The sequence below is a fragment of the Archocentrus centrarchus genome, chromosome 23 (genome assembly GCF_007364275.1).
Source record: "Archocentrus centrarchus isolate MPI-CPG fArcCen1 chromosome 23, fArcCen1, whole genome shotgun sequence".
In the NCBI taxonomy this organism is placed as follows: domain Eukaryota; kingdom Metazoa; phylum Chordata; class Actinopteri; order Cichliformes; family Cichlidae; genus Archocentrus; species Archocentrus centrarchus.
Genome location: NC_044368.1, coordinates 6,307,951 through 6,329,128, shown reverse-complemented (window position 1 = coordinate 6,329,128; position 21,178 = coordinate 6,307,951). Strand labels below are relative to the sequence as shown.

The 21,178-nt window shown below is 41.2% G+C and overlaps 1 protein-coding gene across 1 annotated transcript in view; it reads left to right on the top strand.

The window, feature by feature from the left end:
* Positions 1-21,178, top strand: part of LOC115773725 (ankyrin repeat and BTB/POZ domain-containing protein BTBD11-A) — a 223,709-nt gene that overhangs the window by 160,853 nt on the left and 41,678 nt on the right. Inside the window, exon 3 of the mRNA XM_030720609.1 lies at positions 20,761-20,968. Coding sequence (XP_030576469.1) covers positions 20,761-20,968 — 208 coding nt within the window. The remainder of the gene's footprint in view (positions 1-20,760; positions 20,969-21,178) is intronic.

Genomic DNA, 21,178 nt, shown 5'->3' with positions numbered 1-21,178 from the left:
GGTCATTTCAAGGTAGGGAAACAAATCCATGTTTAATGAAGTTTAACTGTGGCTAAAAAGAAAAGCAATTACATGACTTATAAAAAAAAACAAACAAGAAAAACCAGACAATTTAGCCTTAAGTAAAGTCTGAAAGATCCAGAAAAGAGTTTTTTTTTTTAAAGCCATAAAACTGAGGTGCAGGAGTCGTGTCCCCTCTCAGACCACAGATTGTATTTGTGGTGGTAGGGAGGTAGTAGGCATGTGCATAAGTTCAAGATGAGAGCAGGTTTCATACTGACAAACGTGAGAAGGAATGAGCGTGGAGAATTTGTGGCAAATGTTATACTACCTGCAACGTCCTCTATGAAGACAACATGCAAGTTCTGTTTTTTTCTGTTGAACGCCAGTCGAGCTGCATGGAGCTGGGCTGTGTGCAGGCTCCAGTAAAGGATGTAGGACACTCACGCACCCTGTTGGAGTCAGTTTCTGACAGCTTGTTCAGAAACATGCACATGAGCAGCCCACTGGAGGTTACTTTTTAGGGCTCTGACAGTTTACCTCCTGTTCCTCCTCACACAAAGGATCAGATACCACACCTGTTGCTGGGTTGTTGCCCTTCTATGCCCCTGTCCAGCTGTCCTCATATAACAGCCTGTCTCCTGGTATCTCCTCTGGGAGACACAGCAAACCTTCTTGTGATGGCACGTATAGATGTGACAATGAGGGGTGATAAGGTGGCCACCATTAAAAAACTATTCTGTTTCTGGGAGTTGTCTTATTGCTGCCTCTCCTGTGCACCGTTTGTCACTTTCATTTGCACCAAATCAGAAATGGATTCACAGTGGTTTATGCATTGATATCCCTGAGGTATAACTTTGTGTTATACTGTGATGATCGAGTGTTCCCTTATTTTTATTTTATTTTTTTTTTAACAGTGTAATAACACACGTACACCATGACAATAAAGTCCAGAACCACACTGGTACCACAGACAGCGCCAAATGTTCAGCCCACAGAGCCACGCTGGTACCACGGACAGCGGCAGTGTCTGTAACAGAACACACGCTACCAGCGTGGTTCTGTGGGCTTAGCATTTGGTACTCTCCGTGGTACCAGCGTGGTTCTGTGGACTGAGCAATTGGCACTCTCTGTGGTACCAGCGTGGTTCTGTTACAGACACTGCCGCTGTCTGTGGTCCCAGCGTGGTTCTGTGGACTGAGCATTTGGCACTCTCCGTGGTACCAGTGTGGTTCTGTTACAGACCGGCACTCTCCGTGGTACCAGCGTAGTTCTGTTACAGACACTGGCGCTCTCCGTGGTACCAGCGTGGTTCTGTGGGCTGAGCATTTGGCACTCTCCGTGGTACCAGCGTGGTTCTGTTACAGACACTGGCGCTGTGGCACTCTCCGTGGTACCAGCGTGGTTCTGTGGGCTGAACATTTGGAGCTGTCTGTGGTACCAGTGTGGTTCTGTGGACTGAGCATTTGGTTCCTCATCCGATGGATGGACTGCAGCTAGCAAAGGTAGTCTTTGTTCTGCTCTATAGAACAAAGACTACCTTTGGAACCAAGCAACAATATATATTTGAATAGTGCTCTAAAAATAAGGTCGTGAGTACTTAGAGCACAAAAAGCACTGTCTGTGAAACAGAGCCTTGTTGTAATAGTTACATTTTTTGTTTTTACTAATGGCCAATTACAGAAATAGGCTCTTTGCAAGCCAACATTATGAAAAGTAGCAGAAGTCTCAAATCCACATAATTTTAGCTAAAATTTTTGAACTTTTAATAAAAATGCGCATGCAGTATAAATTTATGTACAATACAAACAATTTCCAAAATAATGTAAGCCATTACTCTTTATTGTAATCATAATACATAATAATTTATTAGGCTGCACATTTGTTGTGCATACAGTGCATATGGTTTCTATAATAACATTTAAATATTCCTATTAAATGTGATGATTTAAGGGATCCAACCAGTTTATTATCTAGCTGAACTTAGCTAAAAGATGTTACTATACTGTATGCCAAATATTGAGATCAATTTACAAATCGTAATGCTAATTTAAGGAGCAGTACGGGGTAAATGTAAATCTGAGCAAATTATGGAAGGCAGAAGTTTTCAGATAAGAAGGCCATTCAACTAGACAATCTTATGACATGGATGTTTATAGTATTGGCTGCACTATAAACAGAAAGCACATTCCTGAGCTGCTGTATATCAAGAGTAAAGAGTGTTTTTGCAGAGTGTATTTACCCACTCTAAACTGACTGCTGTGGCTTCAGAAATCTGTTGACATAATTTAGCACCTTTCTGCTCAAAGCAAAGTGTTTGTAGTCACTTTGCTTTTTAGGATGCTCTACTAGGGAAAAAAAAATTCCCAACAGTGTCACATATAAGGTGCTCCTTTGTCAGCTGGGAAAGGTCAGAACTGCATTTTTACCTTAGGCTTCTCTTACAATATATTTTAGGGGCACTTTTGTATCTTATATTCTGGTGTGAAAAGTTTCCGGAGGCTGAGACAGATTTTCCAAACGCAAAGGAAGAACAAGGATGGACTTTAGATAAACATCTCAGCAGTTTATTTCTGTAAACTTGGCAACTTAACCGGCAACAGTGAATATTAAAAAAAAAAAAAGGAGAAACAGGCCTAAAGAATGATCCATCACACCCAAACAAATTGTTTTCTCCTTTACAGACCCAAAGGAAATGATGGAATAGCTTATAAAACAAGACCGATTTGTGTTTTTGAGACATTTTTTCCACAACAAAACAAATGCTGACTAAGTGCTCTTGAATTTAACAGTACTGGAGATTAAGCTGAGATTACTTTGTTTCCTGTCCCCGTGTAAGGTCAGCAGCTTTTTGACAGTGTGGACATTGAATCGCATGCAACTGCACAGTCCAAGTGTTCACTCTAATTAAAGTGCATTGGATGTACAGTATTGCATTTCAAATGAGACAGAAGTATGCCCACAACTCCACCAGCTTACAACTCCTCGGATGTAAGCATCCGAGTGTGCTGCACCCACAGGCAGATGTTCTTCATTAATAGTTATTACCTATCAGCCTGACATGTGAGAGTTAAGGATGCACTCTCTCAGCTCTTTGTCTACTATTTAGTTCAATGACTGAGAGACAGGCTGAAGTTACATCCACTTTGCACTGAGACAGACATTACACCACAGACTCTGCCTGAGCAGTGCTGCTGAGAGATAATATAGGCCCACTAATTGAGTGTTTTGGAGGTTGCCAGAGTGCTAATAGAAGTTTTGGGGTAATAAGGCGGTGAATTAAACAGGCTGCTTTTAGTTTCTCACCTCTCTGTTTCCAGAAGAAGAAAAAAGAAAGCTGTTTAGAGACAAACAGCAGCTGTGTGCAGGAACGCTTTGATGGAAGGACACTTGGCAAAAGGTTTTAATAGCTGTTGGCGTTTTTGATAGATTTTTTTTAAATCAAATGCTGTTTTGCTCTCCACTTTAATAGACTTCCAGTGAACTAATGACTTATATTTAATATACTGTAGGAACGAGTTTTATTCAGCTGCTCAGAAGGCACCACTGATTTTTATTTTATTTTATTTAAATCTTATTGGGAGTGCTAATGTTCCAGTGTGTATTGACATGGATATGTAGAACAAGCATCAAGAGCTTACCTGAGCTTCTCATAACACTGTGAGGAACCATTGTGGAGTACTTTTTGATCAGGATATGTCCTTCAGCGCGCACATTAAACACATATGTGGGATTGCCTTCTGTCATCTGTGTAGTATTATTCAAATTACAAATATCCTGTCTCAGAAAAAATACTAGTCGGTGCATTTGTGGATTGTAGGCCGGACTATACTGTAATTCATTACAGGTTGTCTTACAACCTCCCTGAAAAGCCTCCAGTTGATCCAAAACACAGCAGCAAGAGCACTAGAAGGAGAGACCATATTTCTCCCATATTAGCTAAACTTCAGTGGCTCCCTGCTAAATCCACAGTCAACAAATACAAGTATAGAATACAAAGTCCTGAATGGTGAACCCCCATTATATCTTAAAGACCTCCTATCATATTAACCTAATAGAGCACTTCACTCTCAGACTGCAGGCTTTCTTGTGGTTCCTAGAGTTCCTGTAAGCAGAATGGGAGGCAGAGCCTTCAGCTGTTGAGCCCCTCTCCTGTGGAAACATCTCCCAGATTGGATTCAGGAGACAGACACCCTCTATTTTAATTTGTTTTTAAGATTAGGCTTTAAAGTTTCCTTCTTGATAAAGCTTATAGTTAGGGCTGGATCAGGTGAGCGTGAACCATCCCTTAGTTATGCTGCTATAGGCTTCAGCTGCAGGGGGACTTTCTTAAGGCACTGAACACTTCTCCATTCACCGATTGCACGCCACTAAATTTTCCCTTCTCTCTCCCACATCTTGTGTTTTCTCTTTGTTTCTTTATGCTCTGCTTTTTTTTCCCTTCTCTTTCCCTTTACTTCCCAGCTGTGCATGGCAGATGGTCGAGCTTCCTGGTTCTGCTGGAGGACTCTTCCTGTTAAAAGGACGTTCTTCCTCTCCAGTGTCACTAAGTGGTGCTCATAGGGGATAGTCTGATTGTTGGGGATTTTTCTCTAATATTGTAGGGTCTTTACTTTGCAATATAAAGCACATTGAGGCAACTTGTGAATTGGTGCTATATACTCTAAATAACTAAACTTGAACTAAAACCTTAACCAGCAGGTGGGTGGGTGTTGCCAGAACTTTTTAGTGGAATTGCCTCTGTTGTAAAAAAGATAGAAAATACAGTATTTGGTCTGAGATGCACAGTTAACATTTTGGTACACAGCTGTGATAAAAATAATAATAACTTCAAGGATCCCAAGGTTATTTTACACAAAGAAAAAGTCAGAGGCCAAAGGCCTCAGTGAATAGGTGGCATTTCAACAGCTTTTTGAACATTTCTATAGATGGGGCATTGTAGATCTCAGAGGGGAGCATGTTCCAGAGAGTGGGGCCAGCAACACTGAAGGCTCTGTCCCAGAATGACCACAGTCTGGTGTGGGGGGATGGAGAGTAAATCTTTATTTACAGAATGCAGAGTCCAGGATGGGGTGTAGGGGAGGAGAAGGTGTGATACATACTGGGGAGCAGGGGCATGTAGGGATCTGTAGGCGAGGGGAAAGATGTTATAGGAGATTAAGGACTTGACCAGGAGCCAGTGGAGGTGCATAAGGGTGGGGGTGGTGTGTTGCTAATCAGATAAAAGCTAACTTAGCAAATATATTAGCACTGTCAGTAACATTAGACAGTTATTTCTGTTTATGAGCCAATGCTACATGGCACAAGTTATCATTAAGAGCGTGTATTTTACCAGTCCAGGAGAAATATTACCTTCACATCTGAAAAGTGGCTTCACCTTTCAGATGTGGAGGCCTTGTCTGTCTGTAATGTACCTTTGACCTTTTAATTTTTAAAAATAACTGTTCTTCTCCTGTCTGAGCGTCATTAGCGGGAGATCTCTTGCCTCTCTTTATCTCTTTTTTTTTACTCGTAAACTTTACATTCAGTTTGCTGCTTTTTAGAACTTTTATAAGAGAATAACAGTATAACAGTGGGTTTCTGTCAGTCAGTCCACCATGAAATTTCTTAACAATACCCATCGTGACCAAAGAATAAATGCTAATGACTTCTATGAGGATCTCCTCACGTTCCTCCAACACCAGCGTTCATGTTTTTGTGAAAGGCTATACTGTAACGATCCTTTTTACATCAAGCACCATCATCAGGTCAAAACTTCAACTTCTCATTTCTCCCGACATTGCCGTGGTTAAGTACAGCTCCACAATATGACTGTGGAGTCTTGTCTTGTTAAATATACAGCATGTATTTCTCTTTGTTATCAGTGCTTATTTACATCGCCTGCACAAATTTCTCTTCATCACATGAACTGTTGCTGCAGTGCACATAAACACAAATATACTTTTGATTTGATTTGCTGCCGTGGTTTAGTGAACAGCTGCACAAGGCTTTTCCAGCTGTACTGTAATTGTGAAGCACTTTTAAAAAAAGAACAAAAATAAGCCCTTAGCTGAAATATGAATGGTGCAGAACTATTTAAGCTCATTTGACACAGTGCATAATAAAGACTACACATAAGAAACGTATTTATTACACAGTGCCGCAGTCTGCAGTAGTGCTTTTGCAGATCTTCAGAGAAGAGCCATTAAAGTCCCTAAAAGAGCCATTAGAAAGAATAAAGTGGCATCCATTTAGAAGTCCCCTCCTGTGAGTTGCAGGAAAGATGATGACAATAGGACGAGTGAGAGATGCTATGTGTAATCTGCTGCTCCATTTCCACAGACTGGAAGTATCTGGAAAAAGTACGATAAGATGATGAGGTAGAATTAAGCTGGTTTCCTAGATCCCTTTAGAGTGACGTAAGTCATTGTCTTGTACCATTTTCCCTGTTTTCTAATCATTGTAAATGAATAGACTATTCGGAGGACAACTGGGAGCTGTAGGGTTTTTTTTTAGTGTGTGTGTGTGTGTGTGTGTGTGTGTGTGTGTTGGGCTTTTCTGGTGGTGTCTCTCTGCTTCTGTTCTCAGTCATTGGTCCAGAAGTAGACAGTTGCCTAAAGCAGACTGGAGTTTCTGTTCATGCCTTAATGGACAGAAAGAAGTAATCATGTTGGTCTCTGTGCACCAGTGCTATTAGATACAGAAACAGTGCAGAGGCGAGCACTTGACCTTCCTAAACAGAGATTTCATAATATTTTGCAGTTTCTTGCATCAGGAGACACTCCTCATTTTAGTCAAAATTTCCCCCAGGGATGACTGAGGGGCAGAAAAGAAATCTGGACATTTCATCTGTTCCGGCTTTGATGCTCCACAAATAGACATTTGAGGAACAAAGAGAAATCTCACTTTACTATTGTTAAAAATGAGATGATCATTGTAATTCACAACTTAAATATTTTACTAAATCCATCCTTCTGCACCCCATCCTCTCTGGATCCTGCAGTAAAACAGATGGTGTCATCCTGCTGCTGCCTTCAAGTCTTCCTTTAAAGTGCTTGCCTCCAGACAGAAAGTAGTTTTTGGTGCAGTGACTGAATAGAAACTGCACATTAGGTAAGTTTTATGTAATGTGTTGGTGTATTTACAGTATCTGTAAGATACCTAAACACTGGAGAAACAAAATTACATGAGTTGATTTTTAGCTTTTTGGGGGTGGGGGTGGAGGGTGGGGCGATTTTACAGTCGTGTCTGAACCAGAAAGTGTGGGTTGGAGGATATATATGTACTGCTTTGGGCAGACAGGCTGCTGCTTGTGGTTCAGGACTTGCTGGTGTGGTGCACCAGTATCCTACAGGGGGAAGATGTGGGCTTATATTCATGTTATGTGTCAAATCCTTTAAAGTGTACCACCCCCCCACCCCCACCCCCCTCACTGCACACACTGAGAAGCAAGAATGTGATCTTAAATATTTTCACATTTATTTCAGTTACCTTTTTTTTTGTTATGGTTATGTTAGCAGACATTTAGCATAATGATAACCCAGTTTTTGGCAGGCCAACAACAGACTCAATATTGCCTCAATATTGGCATTTTTGCCACTGCCATGTTGATTTACTGGCATCAGACATGACCATATTTGGATAAAAACGTGGCATACTAATACTCTTTGATAGCTTTGTCAGCAAGCTGCAACTGTATTAATAAAATACAAACTTCTTGGATGGGCTTTGCCACACAGCAAGATATGATATCTGTCTAACCTAGTCTAATATTAGATTAAAACCCTCCAAAAGGAACATATAAAACAAACAGTGCAGAAAGGTCCAGTTCAGTGATTTGAAAGAGGTGAGGCGTAGCAAACTTCTGCAGACCTGGGGAGATTATGTCTCTCAGCTGGCTTGGCAATACCTTGTTGTCCCCGAGGAATAGCTGGAGTAGGTGGACAGTGAAAGGGAGGTCTAAGAAGGGCATCTCTTCTTAGAAAATGGATGGATGTATGGATGGCTGGATGGCAGGTACCCTCTTACTGAGCAAAGAACCCATACAGGCTATGCATGCAACTTAGCACTCCATCTCTTGTCCAGTTGTGGTTATTTCTGCCTCCTAGAGGAAGCGGTCATAATGCACAACCTTAGCCTACTTCACAGTGTCTCATAGATGGTACAAAAGATGGATGTAGCTTCCAGGACAAAAGAGTGAAGCCAGTGTAGAAGTATCTTAAAGCAGCGATAGCTGTCTAAAGGTATCAATGGGAAAACAGCCCTCAGAATTTATTGTTTCCTGATGAGTTTGTGGGCTCAGTCACTCATTTCAGGTAACACTGAATAAAGCATTAATCAATCCATTTTGTAAATCCAAGATATGCTCATTGGCTAATGATTTATGGTTCATAAATTGTTAGCCAATGAGCATGTGAGCTTGCAGTTTCACAGTCAGGCATCTCACTGTTTACATCTGGCTGTTGTCCCTCACCCCCTTCCGCTTGTGGCAGATGACTGCGCCTTCTGAGCCTGGTTCTGCCAGAGGTTTCTTCCTGTTAAAAGGGAGTTTTGTTGACACTGTCAGACACTGAGAGTACCAGTGCTGGTACCGACTGTTCCACTTTTATATTGTCATGGTCCGGGGTCTATTTGACCCTGTGTGTTTTTGCTTTGGATTTATTTAGTCTGTTCTGGGGTTTTTCTTTTGTTGTGGCATTTGGTTATGGTTTAATTTTCTAGTTCATTGTGTTTCCCAGTGTTCAGTGTCAGGTCTGTGTCTCTGTTCCCTTGAGTCACTTCCTGTTTTATTTTGACAGTCTTGTGTTCCCTGTGCTTTGTGTTTAGTTTTGCTTCCTGTGTGTCATTAGGTTCATTTGGTTCACCTGTTGTTCCCTGTTGTTTTCACTTGCCCTAATTACCTTGTGTGTATTTAAGCCCTCACTTTTCTGCTGTTCTTTGTTGTGTTGTCTGTCTTTAACCCTTAGCTGTGTGTCCTCAAGTTTAGTGATCTGGGTTTTTTTTTTTTTTTTTTTTTTTGCATTTTCTCCCTTTTGGTTCAGCTCTGGTGGAGCTAAGTTTTGTCCCGCGTTTGGGTCCACCCCTTCCTGCATGCAACCCCAACTGTGACATATATTCACTGCTTTGGTCAGTGTATTTTCTGCAGCATTTCAAGGAAGCCCAGTCCTGTAGTTGATGACTGGTGTTTCAAAATGAGTGAATCACTGTGTAGCATTCACAGCAGGCACTTCATTTGTTTCCTCTACTTTTTTTTATTCCCTCTGTCCCAGCTTTCCATGTTGCTTCTCCATGTTGCGATTTATTCATCAGCACAAACAGTTTCATTTTACTATGAGTTCAGTTTATAAAAAGATAGATTAGAAGATGGATCAGTGCTCCCCTTGTGACTAACCCCCCTCTATTCCCTTTGTGGAGCTTGTAGGAATAATGCGTTTGTTTTTATCTTTTTGTTTCACTCCTATTTGGCTCATCATGGGCTCACAGGTCCACGGGCCCAGCAGGTATTTTTTTTTTTTTTTACTCCAGATGGCCACCCAGCTTCTGATCACATCCTAGCCAAGCTACTAAAAACCTGTGACTTTGTTTTATTAAACCGCCAAGCTGAGAACATTAATATATGCACTCCATGTGTCCATGGATCCCCTGTCTATTCAAATACCGACTGTTATGACCTTTCTTCAGGTAGCTCATATTAAATGTGTCTGCTGGTGATAAATTTCCACTTGAGCTCTGCTGGTAAAAGTATCTGCTACTTCTCTGTTAATGACGGCATGTCCTGTAATCAACAGTGATTTAATAGGTGCCATGGAATTGTTAATGTGCCCCACAGGGAGAGCTCTGAGCCGGTCGTATTACCAAGTGATGATTAAATGTTCTCGGTTTAGCCCCCGGGGAGCTATAGGCCATGACAGTGTGTCAGAGGACGGTGAAGGAATCTTTCATCTCAGACTTCCGTTAGGGAACACAACAGATATCTCACTGTTATAAACTTGGGTCACATTTAATAAAAAGTTAGCTCATATCAGACTTGTTTGCTGATAATCTTTTTTCTATTAAGGCAACGTATTTAAATCACATCCAGTCAAGTGTCTTTTCTAGTAGTTATAATGCAAGTCCAGAATTCCTAGCCCACAGTTTTCACTTTGACATGCAGACTGGAGCAGCCAGGAATCAAACCACCAACCTTCCGATTAGTAGATGACCTGCTCTACCTCATATAGTGGACCTTGTAGCAGCTTTCCTTTAGCACTTAGAGGAGGACAGAAACAAAATTTAAAATGACTGGTACTCCAAATGAATGAGTCTGTAAAGCCCTGCTTGCATGGGATTAGTGTTCTCCAGGGACGTCTAGTAATTTGTAATAATTGTGGCTGTTGTCTGTGATCTTAATTACATATAAATCAGCCAGTCTATAATTTGTAAAGTAAAAATTCTACCACAGATTACCAACCACAGTGGGTCCCAGTAGGGATGAGTTTGACTTGCACCAGAAATATTAGTGACTTAAACTTATTCTTGTTTCATGAATGTTCTGTGGTAGTTACCGGCTCAAAGAGAGAGAGAGAGGGTATGTTGGTTGCGTCAGAATAAACTGGAATACAACTAAACAACCGATGCAATGAGTCACCACATTCAGCACCAGGGTGTGGATGCTAGCATGGAAGAAACTAAAACAACTGCTGCTAGCACTGCTAAGGTTAGCCAAACTCTAGCCCTGTTACACTGTTTCATACACAAAATATTTGTTTAGCCGGTGATTGTGCTCAGTTTTAAATGTTTTACGAGAGTTTTTTTTGTTTTTTTTTTTCATTAAGACTAGTCGACTAATGTAAATTTTTCCTCCTGTTAGTCTCCCGGAACTTCCTTAGGTCCCAAATGGCATGTAAGGGCGTGCCAGCATCTGTCCTTACCTAACACAAAGTGTCCTTAAACAGAAGGTATTTGAATAGAGGTTAGTGCCTTGGTGCAAGCGAGATGCAATGCTGTGTACAAAGTGCACATAATGCTACAGTCACACTAAGGAAAACAGTGGTTGGAGACTGTTGCATGACTAAAATTATTGCAACTGTGTGCAATGACGTTGCGATCTCACTGCCTGTGATATTGTTGTGTCGAGAACAGGGACCGGGTTTACAACCACCCGCAATGGTGCATCAAGATGGCAATAAAAAGGCGACAAGATGGAGTCAGTCTGCTTTCAGTTTACTTTTGAATGGGTCAAGTTGGCAATTGCATGCAGTCAGATTGTGATGCTTCAGAGATGAACTGTGATAAATCTGTGAAAACTGTAAATCTGTTGCTGTCAACTTACACAGAAATTCACATTAGAGTCTAATCAGAATCTCCAGTTTCAGATTTGAAACAGAAATTCAGAAATTCCACCAGAGAGAGTGACATAGTTGCTGCATGCCAGTGATTTAACTGCAAAATGACTGTTTGGCAACCTGGCTTTTATATAGGAATATGGCCAGTTCCATCGAATCTCCTATTGCCAGGAGATGCGGCACAGACTGACTCAGAATGATTGCAACATGCTGGCAATCTGTATGTATTTATAAATTAGACGACAATTATTTGCAAACCTTCTCCAAACTGTCTGAGAGTGATTGCAGTGAGTCTGAGTCAGACTGTGATTGTTTGGAGACAGATTGCTGCCCACCAGGCAACCTGTGTAATTGCCTTGTGACTGAAGTGTTCGCCCAGAGGTTGAAGGTTTTGTACAATCATCCACAAAGTTCAGGTTACTTTTTCTTTCTTTTTTTTACTTGCTTGCTTTGGCACATAAAAGCAGGTTAGGAAAAGATTGTGGTTTGGGTTGAAATACCAGTCCTTGCAGAAACAATGGAATGAGAATAAGATAGGTGATCCTGAGAATTTTATGACAAGCACAGAGAAGCTATGAATGAACTGGCATTTTACTGCATTCATGGAGTTGCCAGACGGTTGAAATTATGAGAGTATGGCACGCTAAAGGCCCTGATTGCCGACAGCTACCTGGTTTATGGCTTACACTTGGCAATGCCAACAGCCTTCTGCCTGAGTGTGTTGCCTGTTGGGAGAATTTTGCTAATGCTAACGTGGTACCACACAAGCTAAAGAGGCACTTGGAAAGAAAATCCCTTCAGAGAGAAACTTGGCCTATTTCAAGAGTCGCTGGATCTGAATCAGAGGCATCAAGACTGTTTGTTGGATTGTGTGAAAGTGTCTGATAACGCGTTGGCGGCACAAATGTGCTTTCATCTGTATGAACTGACAGCATGTTAGATGGCAGAGGCTGTTTTGAGTAGCTATGAACACAGATACATAGACAGTTTGGTTTGCCTTTTGGAGTGCATTGGACACAAAATGTGCACCACTGACCATATTTTGCCAAACACAGGGGTCCTGTTAGCTAGCACCCAGACTCTTTCTAGTCAGTATTTGTTGTCACATGTGGCCATTAAGTCTGTAAATTTGATTGAAACATGGACTTTTCACATCCCAAATGTGATGCACGAAAACCAGGTGTATGGAGCTAATTTGTAAATCATGTCTCTTGGTAATGCTAGCCCCATGCAAATAAGCCTAAGTGATAATGTTTCCATGCCTTCTGAATGCTTCGAACACTGGTTACTACACTTTGTGGATAACTTTCAGTTTGTACCTGACTTGATTTAACCTGTAACTGCTACATCCTTGTTACCTTAGGGCCTTAAACGCCCTCCCCCCAAGTTGTCATTAAGTGTATTTGAATGGGATAAAAATTGTATGATTCATGTTTGGTGGCCAGACTCAAAAGATTATGTTAAGATACAGTAAAACATGATGATACACTTCAGTATGCTGCTTCCAACTTGTTTTTGAACCGCTTTAAAGATAAAGTGACTCCAAAGGCAGCCATGCATCTCATCCATCTCATTATCATTAGAAATTTTTTCCTCTTTTGATAGATTTAAGCTTGTTCCTACCCAGAGGGGCTTCCATGCTGGGTAGCGACGGGATATCAGTCTCCTGAATATGCACTCAAAATACTATCAGAACTCCCATTAATAATTTCTGCTGTATCCTCCCTAAATCATCACCGTGAAGGGAAAAAAGTTTGTGAAGAACTAGCATGTTTGTCGGATTTTGGACCCAAATGAAAGTCAAACATGTATGTTGTCCCTTCTTATTGTGCACCAATGAATGTACGCTACAATGCAAATGCAGTTTGTGGGCAGATTCGCACAAAGGAATCATTAAGTGTAGACTAAAAGTAGACTTTAGAGAGTTAAAAAAACAAAAACAAAAAAAACTGTTTAAAGAAAAAAATAGGTACTGAGAGAGGAATTCATAATTTACCACATTAATACAGCACAAGCAGTACCTTTGTGTTAGTCTCATAAAGAATTCTGATTCTGTGATATAAATGTAAATTTTCTCATGAAGAAAAATAGCACCAATTAAACTCAACATATTGGCATTTCCATTTGTAGATATCAGCCAGAGTAGTATTGGCATTACTTTAGCTAAAATATAATGCAGTTTAATTACTTTATAAACCAAATTATCTGACTTACACTAATTAGATAAAAAAAATATATCTTTTAAGTTTTGTTTTTGTATATAGCAGAAGATAAAGTTATCACAGTTAAATTGAGTCAACGTACACACTATTCCCAGTACAATAACTCAGACCGCATTCCTTTGGGCTACTCGTTATGAGAACATAATTGCATCGTGCTTTATTGTACCTGCTGAAAAAACTTCTAAGTGAAATATGCTGTGAAAACAATCTGAACCTTGACAGAGAAAACTTAATCTGGCCCACATACTGACATCTAACTGAGAAAACAGCCAATAAATTTGACATTGAAAAAGCTGTGTTGAGTTGTCAACATCTACCAATTGTTGTTCAGGAGAAACAGCTACACTTTGCGAGTCTTTATACTTCGATGCCAGCAGGCATTCTGCAGTTTTTAAAAAAGAAGCCCGGCTGAAGTGTGTGGTATGTTTGAACATTTCCGGAGTGAGAGGTGAGAAGATTTTCTCTTTACTGACCCTGAGAAATAACCCAGCATCCACAGGATGAAGCCAAGAAATTAGGTAGAGATATATATGGTACCCAGACGATATATACTAATGACCCCACAGTTCCAGAAACAGTGCTGTAATTTGCAGTGTACACTCACTTTGAGATACACCAGGTTGATACCAGTACTAGCAAGGCCTTCAGAGCTGCCTTAATTCTTCATGGCATGGATTCAACAAGGTGCTGGATGCATTCCTCAGAGATTTTGGTCCATATTGACGTGATGGCATCACACAGTTGCTGCAGCTGGACGTCCATGGTGTGACTCTCCTGTTCCACCACACCCCAAAGGTGCTCTACTGGACTGAGATCTGGTGAATGTGGAGGCCATTTAAGTACAGTTAACTCACTTTATGAGATGGCACATTATCTTGCTAAAATCAGCCATCAGAAAACGGCTTACTGTGGTCATAAATGGATGGACATGATCAGCAGCAAAACTGGTAGCCCATGCTCAGCTGATATTAAGGGGCCCAAAGTGTGCCAAGACAATATCCCACACACATTACACCACCAGCAGCAGACTGAACTGTTGATACAAGGCAGGATGGATCTATACTTCCATGTTCTCTATGTATTATCAATGCATGATCCATGCCTTTACACCAAATTCTGACCAGGATGTCAATGATTTTATCAGGAAGTCTTGATCCATACATCAGTTCGAGTGAAACAGATAATAGTGCACGGAAGTTTAAAGAAAATACAATATTAGAGTGAGAAACCAAAATACATAAGTCTATGAGCAAGCACTTGGTGATGGAGAGGAAGAGGGAGACACCTGCGGCAGACCCGGGTTAGAGGGGAGAGAGAGAGAGAAAATATAAGAAGCAGGAACAGTGCTAAACACCAGCTTGTGCTGTTTGAACTTTGAGCTGTATTGTCTTGCATTGCTAAATGTTTTAATTTCTCTGTACTGTACTGCGGAGCTGTCTTTGTGTACAAAAGGTACTTTATAATTGTTGTTGTTAGCATGTTAGTTAGGCTTTTAGCTCAGAGCAAGGGCCACAGTGTCATGTTTCAACTGTGTCCCAGAGAAAAGTGGACCCAGAGGAAATACTGAACTGAGAGATGCGAGTTGGGAAATGCTGAACCAGAGAGCTCTCGGTAGGCTTGGAAACACCGGGAATACAGAGGCTAGAAACACACAGCTAATGCAGACGATGCAACACTGAACACAGGGAGGCAGAAACAATAAACACACATTAGATAATGAGGGGAGAGGTAACAGGTGGGATGCATGACAGAAAACTGTGAACATAGCAAGGCGGGGGAAGTAAAACTGAACACAGAACACACAAGACAAAGGTTACCAAAATAAAACAGGAAATAACTAAATGGGGGAACATCAGAGATGGACGCTCAATAATACATGGGGAACATAAGGCAGAAAGTTTTTCACAGCCACTTTTTTTAATACAGGGAATAAGGAACAAAGTTTTGCTCAGTAATAAGTCCTTCCAAAGGAGAAGGACTTGGCTCAGAGAAAGAAACACTAAGCTGTCCCTTATGATTAATTCAAATCAGATGAAGCATGAACCTCATAGGAGCGTTGCTTAGATAATTACAGCAAAGGAGATGGGAGCAAATGTTGTCCTGCTGACAAAACCAAAGTCACAGGAACAATTAATGAAGGCAAAGAAAGCTTGATTATCGACCCCGACGCTGGCTTTCGCTCAGAGGGACAGCAGTGGTTTAACTATTTGCGTGGTGTCTGCCTCTAATGTTAAATGTGGTTTGAAAAAAGAGAGATGTGGATCGTTATTTATGGATGTGGTGTGGCTGTGGAGTTCTGCTTTTGCTCAGCAAGCTCTGCAAACCCACGGGGAGCGCTGTCAGTTAAAGGAGTTAGCAGTTCACTCTTATAATGCTTTCTGATGAGCAAAGTGTTTCCCAATGTAAATGCATGCTTCACTCATCTGTTTTCTCTTTTCTAATGTTTATTAATGCCTGACTTCTCCTCTTAATATTCAGGCCAGTGTCGCACTTTGTTAACATACACTGAGTAGCTTAGGGACCTGGAGTGGAAAGGTTTTCTATGCTCACTTTATTCCGCCTGCTTGAAGTTCTAGTTTAATGCTACTGAGATCCAAATATACAGTAAACAGCATCTGAATACTGATGAATAGCACATTCAGAAAAAAATCCTGAATGTGCTACTCATATATATATATATATATATATATATATATATATATATATATATATATATATATATATATATATATATATATGAAATATTAGTTACAAGAGTGGATGCTCTTTGAAGTCTGTTTGTAACGGGCACCCAATCAGGAGAACGAAGACTCAAACAAAGGATTGTTGTTGCCAAATTATCTGTATCAAAATTGTTCATTCATTTATTAATCAAACATTTTTTGGTTTATGCTAAATTAAATAGGGCAAAATATAATGCATATTTTCAACTTCCGGAATGACAGGAAGAAGCTTTTTAATTTTTACTTTTATATGTGATTTTATTTTGAAATTATAGGACAGGACACAGAACAGGACAGGACACGGATACAGAACAACACTAACATGAGGGCACAGGTGCATTCACACGTGGTTATGTGTGCTGTGCACGCTTTTATGAGTGTGTATGACTGTTCAGTCTGGAACCATAATAATAATGGAGGGCAGGGGAAGGTACTGATGATGTGTCTGCCCCGAGCCACTGGCACCGAGATAAGGTCACCATCAGGTGGTCCTGCAGTGACTCAGCATGGTAAGGTCGGCAAGAGCATCAGTATTGTTGTTTTTTAATAAAATTAACTTTTCCTCTGTTTTAATATTTACTGTGATTGGTATGTATTTGGGTGGTTTAGACTTATAATATGCAAATCTGAACCCTTGCCTGACCTTGACAGAAGGGAGTTGACCCACTGCATGACCTGTTCCAAGAGAGTAGTTGAGAAAATGTAAACAGCTCCTGGCCTTCCTCATGCTTCGCACTCTTGAGGATCCCCTGGAGTATGATGGATCCATATACCACAGAACAAGGCAGAAGTACATAACTCAACAGGAACATACCTCCACCAAGGCTACTAATCATGCAAAAGTAGAAGATCCTTCCAAAATATTCCTGCATTCAGATGCACATTGACTGAAAAAGCATTTCTAAATGGAATCAAACCCAATCCGATTTCTTGTAAAATATAGTAATATAACAATGGATCGCTGAAGTGAAAGGGGTTCAGTGGACAAATAGATTAATCAGTTTGAAATAATAATAGCTGGAGTAGCACTAATAGTAGTAACATTAATAATGGTAACACTTTAAAGATTACTGTACATGATGTATTATAAGCAGAATAACATTATCTGTCATTGCCTTCTGCTCCTCCTTCTTTCAGCTGGTCCCTTAAAAGTACTCAGTTGCGATGTTTGGTAAGTTTCCAGCTTGGTAGGGTTGGGATTGTGGTCATGGTTAAAAGAAGCCACCAGTGGTCTAAATCTGATGTTCTGTTCGAGCAACCTGAAATTCATCAGCCTGACAGCAGGTCAAACTGTGATTTCTCCGGTTTTTACTCGGCTCCTTTAGGTGCTGCCTCAGAAGTGACCGTACCTCATCATGTCTAACCTCAGGATGGGAGATTTATAGCACCACTCCACTTGAACACAATCACGGAAGCTGAGCGTGTTTACCTCGTTTTCAATTATTCATTGATGTGTTTAATTCTTTTTCAGCCCTCTATGAGGCTCCCCGGGGCCCGAGTGTAAACAGAGCTGTGAGCGGCGTGCTCTGTTTTCGTCTGGCTGCCTGTGAACTCTGTCAGGGGCCTTTAGTTTGACAGATGGAGAACCTTAGGCTCAGATTCACCATGTCAGTCTGTCTGAGGAATGAGATTTCAAGACAGGGCAACGTTCCTTAGACGGGGTATTTTTGGAACAAACAATCAAACTAGATCGCAATGTGAGTGTATTGGGCACCAATGTGTTTACTGTTGCACTGCAGCTCAGAGTTTTAAACTTTCACGCATACATGCGCATCATGTACCTAACAAGGAACTGTATTTTCTGCCTCAGTTCCTTGTCCATATTCCTCCATAAGCCTGCAGCCTCCAGCGTTCCAGTAAACTGAGTAAATAATTAGATCAATACGGGTATCACTTTTTCTGAGAAATCAGCCCCGCAGGCTCACACTGCAGTATTTTCCCTCTTAGAGCAGCATCGTTACTCTTAAATGCATCGCTAATGACCTCATCTATAAACTGCTGTGAAGCCGTCTAAATTAGAGAATTATGACTTCCAAAATGTCAGTGCTAAATAACTGGTTCTGTACTGCACGTCATGAATTCCAGAATTTGAAATTCATACCTCCTCTGGTGCTTAAAACTATTAGAACTGGAAAATTTCTTCTGACTCTCTTTTGCTCCCGGCTCCTGCTGTGCACAGACACAGCTTGAAAGGGTTCACACCAAAAGAAACAGACCACATTTGTGAAGAAAAAAATAATAGAAAATGTACCCTATGCTGCCCTCATAAAAGATATTTTACTTCATCTCTGTTGCTATTATGGTTTCTAATACACACATCTGTTCAGTTGTAAGCTTTCTTGTGCAACTCCCGAGGACTTGCGCACTTCCTAACGAAAGAGGTACCATCTTTCATTAGAAAGATGATACATGAGTTTCTTATTCATGTATAAAATGGAGGCTATAGCACTCCAGACCTTTAGTTATCACTCACATTTGCAGATATTCAAACACACACAGAAGCGCAGAACATCATTTGCCATATATCTGCATTCAAGAGAGTAAAGAATTACTCTTAACAGTCTTGTTTCTATTTTTATTCATGACATTTGGGTCTTAATTTACACTTTACACCCCCAGTAAAAGTAGCAAAGGGTAAACTTCAGTGGTCCAAAACTGGACTCTTGATATGGTGGTCTTGGTTTATCTGATAATGCTCCAAGCTGCAGCCAACTCTCAGTATGTTGCTAATAGAGGCATAGGGATATGGAGGTGTTTTAAAACAAGTCCAGCAGTAGTAGCGGTGATAAGTAACTGCAGGGATACTGTTGGCATAGCAACCAAGCTTTGGGGTTGAATGTATCTGTCTATCAATTTATTAGTGTGGCTCCATAGTGTAGGGATTTACACATTCTCCAAACAAGTGAAAAATCCCTGGTTTGATTCCAGGAGGAGACACAGATCCCTTTGGGCTTGCAGGAAGGATGTAAAAAAATCATCCAAATTAACTGTGACGATCCTTTGTGAATAAGGGGGCAGCTGAAGGTACACTATATTGCCAAAAGTATTCACTCACCCATCAAAAGCATTGAATTCAGGTGTTCCAATCACTTCCATGGTCACAGGTGTATAAACCAAGCACCTAGGCATGCAGACTGCTTCTACAAACATTTGTGAAAGAATGGGTCGCTCTCAGGAGCTCAATGAATTCCAGCGTGGTACTGTGATAGGATGCCGCTTGTGCAACAAATCCAGTCGTGAAATTTCCTCACTATTAAATATTCCACAGGCAGCTGTTAGTAGTATTATAACAAAGTGGAAGCATTTGGGAATGACAGAAACTCAGCCACTAAGTGGTAGGCCACGTAAAATGACAGGTCAGTGGATGCGGAGGAGCATTGTGTGTAGAAGTCACCAACTTTCTACAGTCAGTCGTTATACACCTCCAAACTTCATGTGTCCTTCAGATTAGCTCAAGAACAGTGTGTAGAGTGCTTCATGGAATGGGTTTCCATGGCCAAGCAGCTGCATCCAAGCCTTACATCACCAAGTGCAAATGCAAAGTACTGGATGCAGTGGTGTAAAGCACGCCACCACTGGACTCTAGAGCAGTATAGACGTGTTCTTATGGATGAGTCTGGGTTTGGCAGTTGCCAGGATAACAGTACTTGTCTGACTACACTGTGCCAAGTGTAAAGTTTAGTGGAGGAGGGATTATGGTGTGGGGTTGCTTTCAGGATTTGGGCTCGGCCCCTTAGTTCCAGTGAAAGGAACTCTTAATGTTTCAGCATACCAAGGTATTTTGGACAATTTCATGCTCCCAACTTTGTGGGAGCAGTTTGGAGATGGCCCCTTCCTGTTCCAACATGACTGCACACCAGTGCACAAAGCAGGTCCATAAAGACATGGATGAGTCAGTTTGGTGTGGAAGAACTTGACTGGTCTGCAGAGAGTCCTGACCTCAACCCAACAGAACACCCATGGGATGAATTTGTGTGAAGACTGTGAGCCAGGCCTTCTCATCCAACATCAGTGTCTGACCTCACAAATGTGCTTCTGGAAGAATGGCCAAAAATTTAGCGCACACATATGCTCAGTGACACAGATCTTTCAGCTTCCTTCTGACTCCCTGCACCGTCACCCAGGAAAACATTGGAGAAAAATAAGAGCTACAGACAAAATGAGGACAGACTAAGAGCTCACATGTCTGAGGGTGTTTTGCTGAGAGAGACATGATGTGTGTAAGATTCATTTCAAAGCAGTAATTTCCCCACTCATGTGTGGGCACATGTGTATGACTAAACGTAGGCTGAATCAGAGGGTGTGTGAATGAGGGAGTGCATCATCACAAAGGATTGGAGTAGGAAATGGGTTTGTGCTCTGAGAATGATGCGTAAATCTTTGTTGCGATGACTGCGTCTCTTATCAGTGTAGTACACAGTGTTATTATTTCATCCTTGTGTCATTTTTATTTTCCCTGCCATTCTGGCACAATATACACACTGTTCTCATATATTTATACATTTCCTCCAGGTGATTTGGTTTCTCGGGCCATGCACCACCTCCAGCCGCTGCACATCAAGAACGCCAGCAATGGGACTCCGGTCCACCAGAAGGCTAACACCACAGTGCACTGGGAGCCCGAGGCCCTCTATACCCTGTGTTACTTCATGCACTGCCCGCAGATGGAGTGGGAGAACCCCAATGTAGAGCCATCCAAAGTCACCTTACAAACTGAGAGGTGAGTCCTGCAGAAGCTTCGGAAACTCTGGGAATCAAGTGATTTGTACTGTGACTACTCTCAGATTAGCTCCAAGAGACTGCCCAGCTGACTCACCTTTAAGGTTTGCATCCCCAAAGGAGAACTGCATAATTGATAGCATTTTTAAAAGATAAGCAATAATGCACAAAACATGTCATCCTCGAAGCAAAACATCCCCCACTTGTTAAC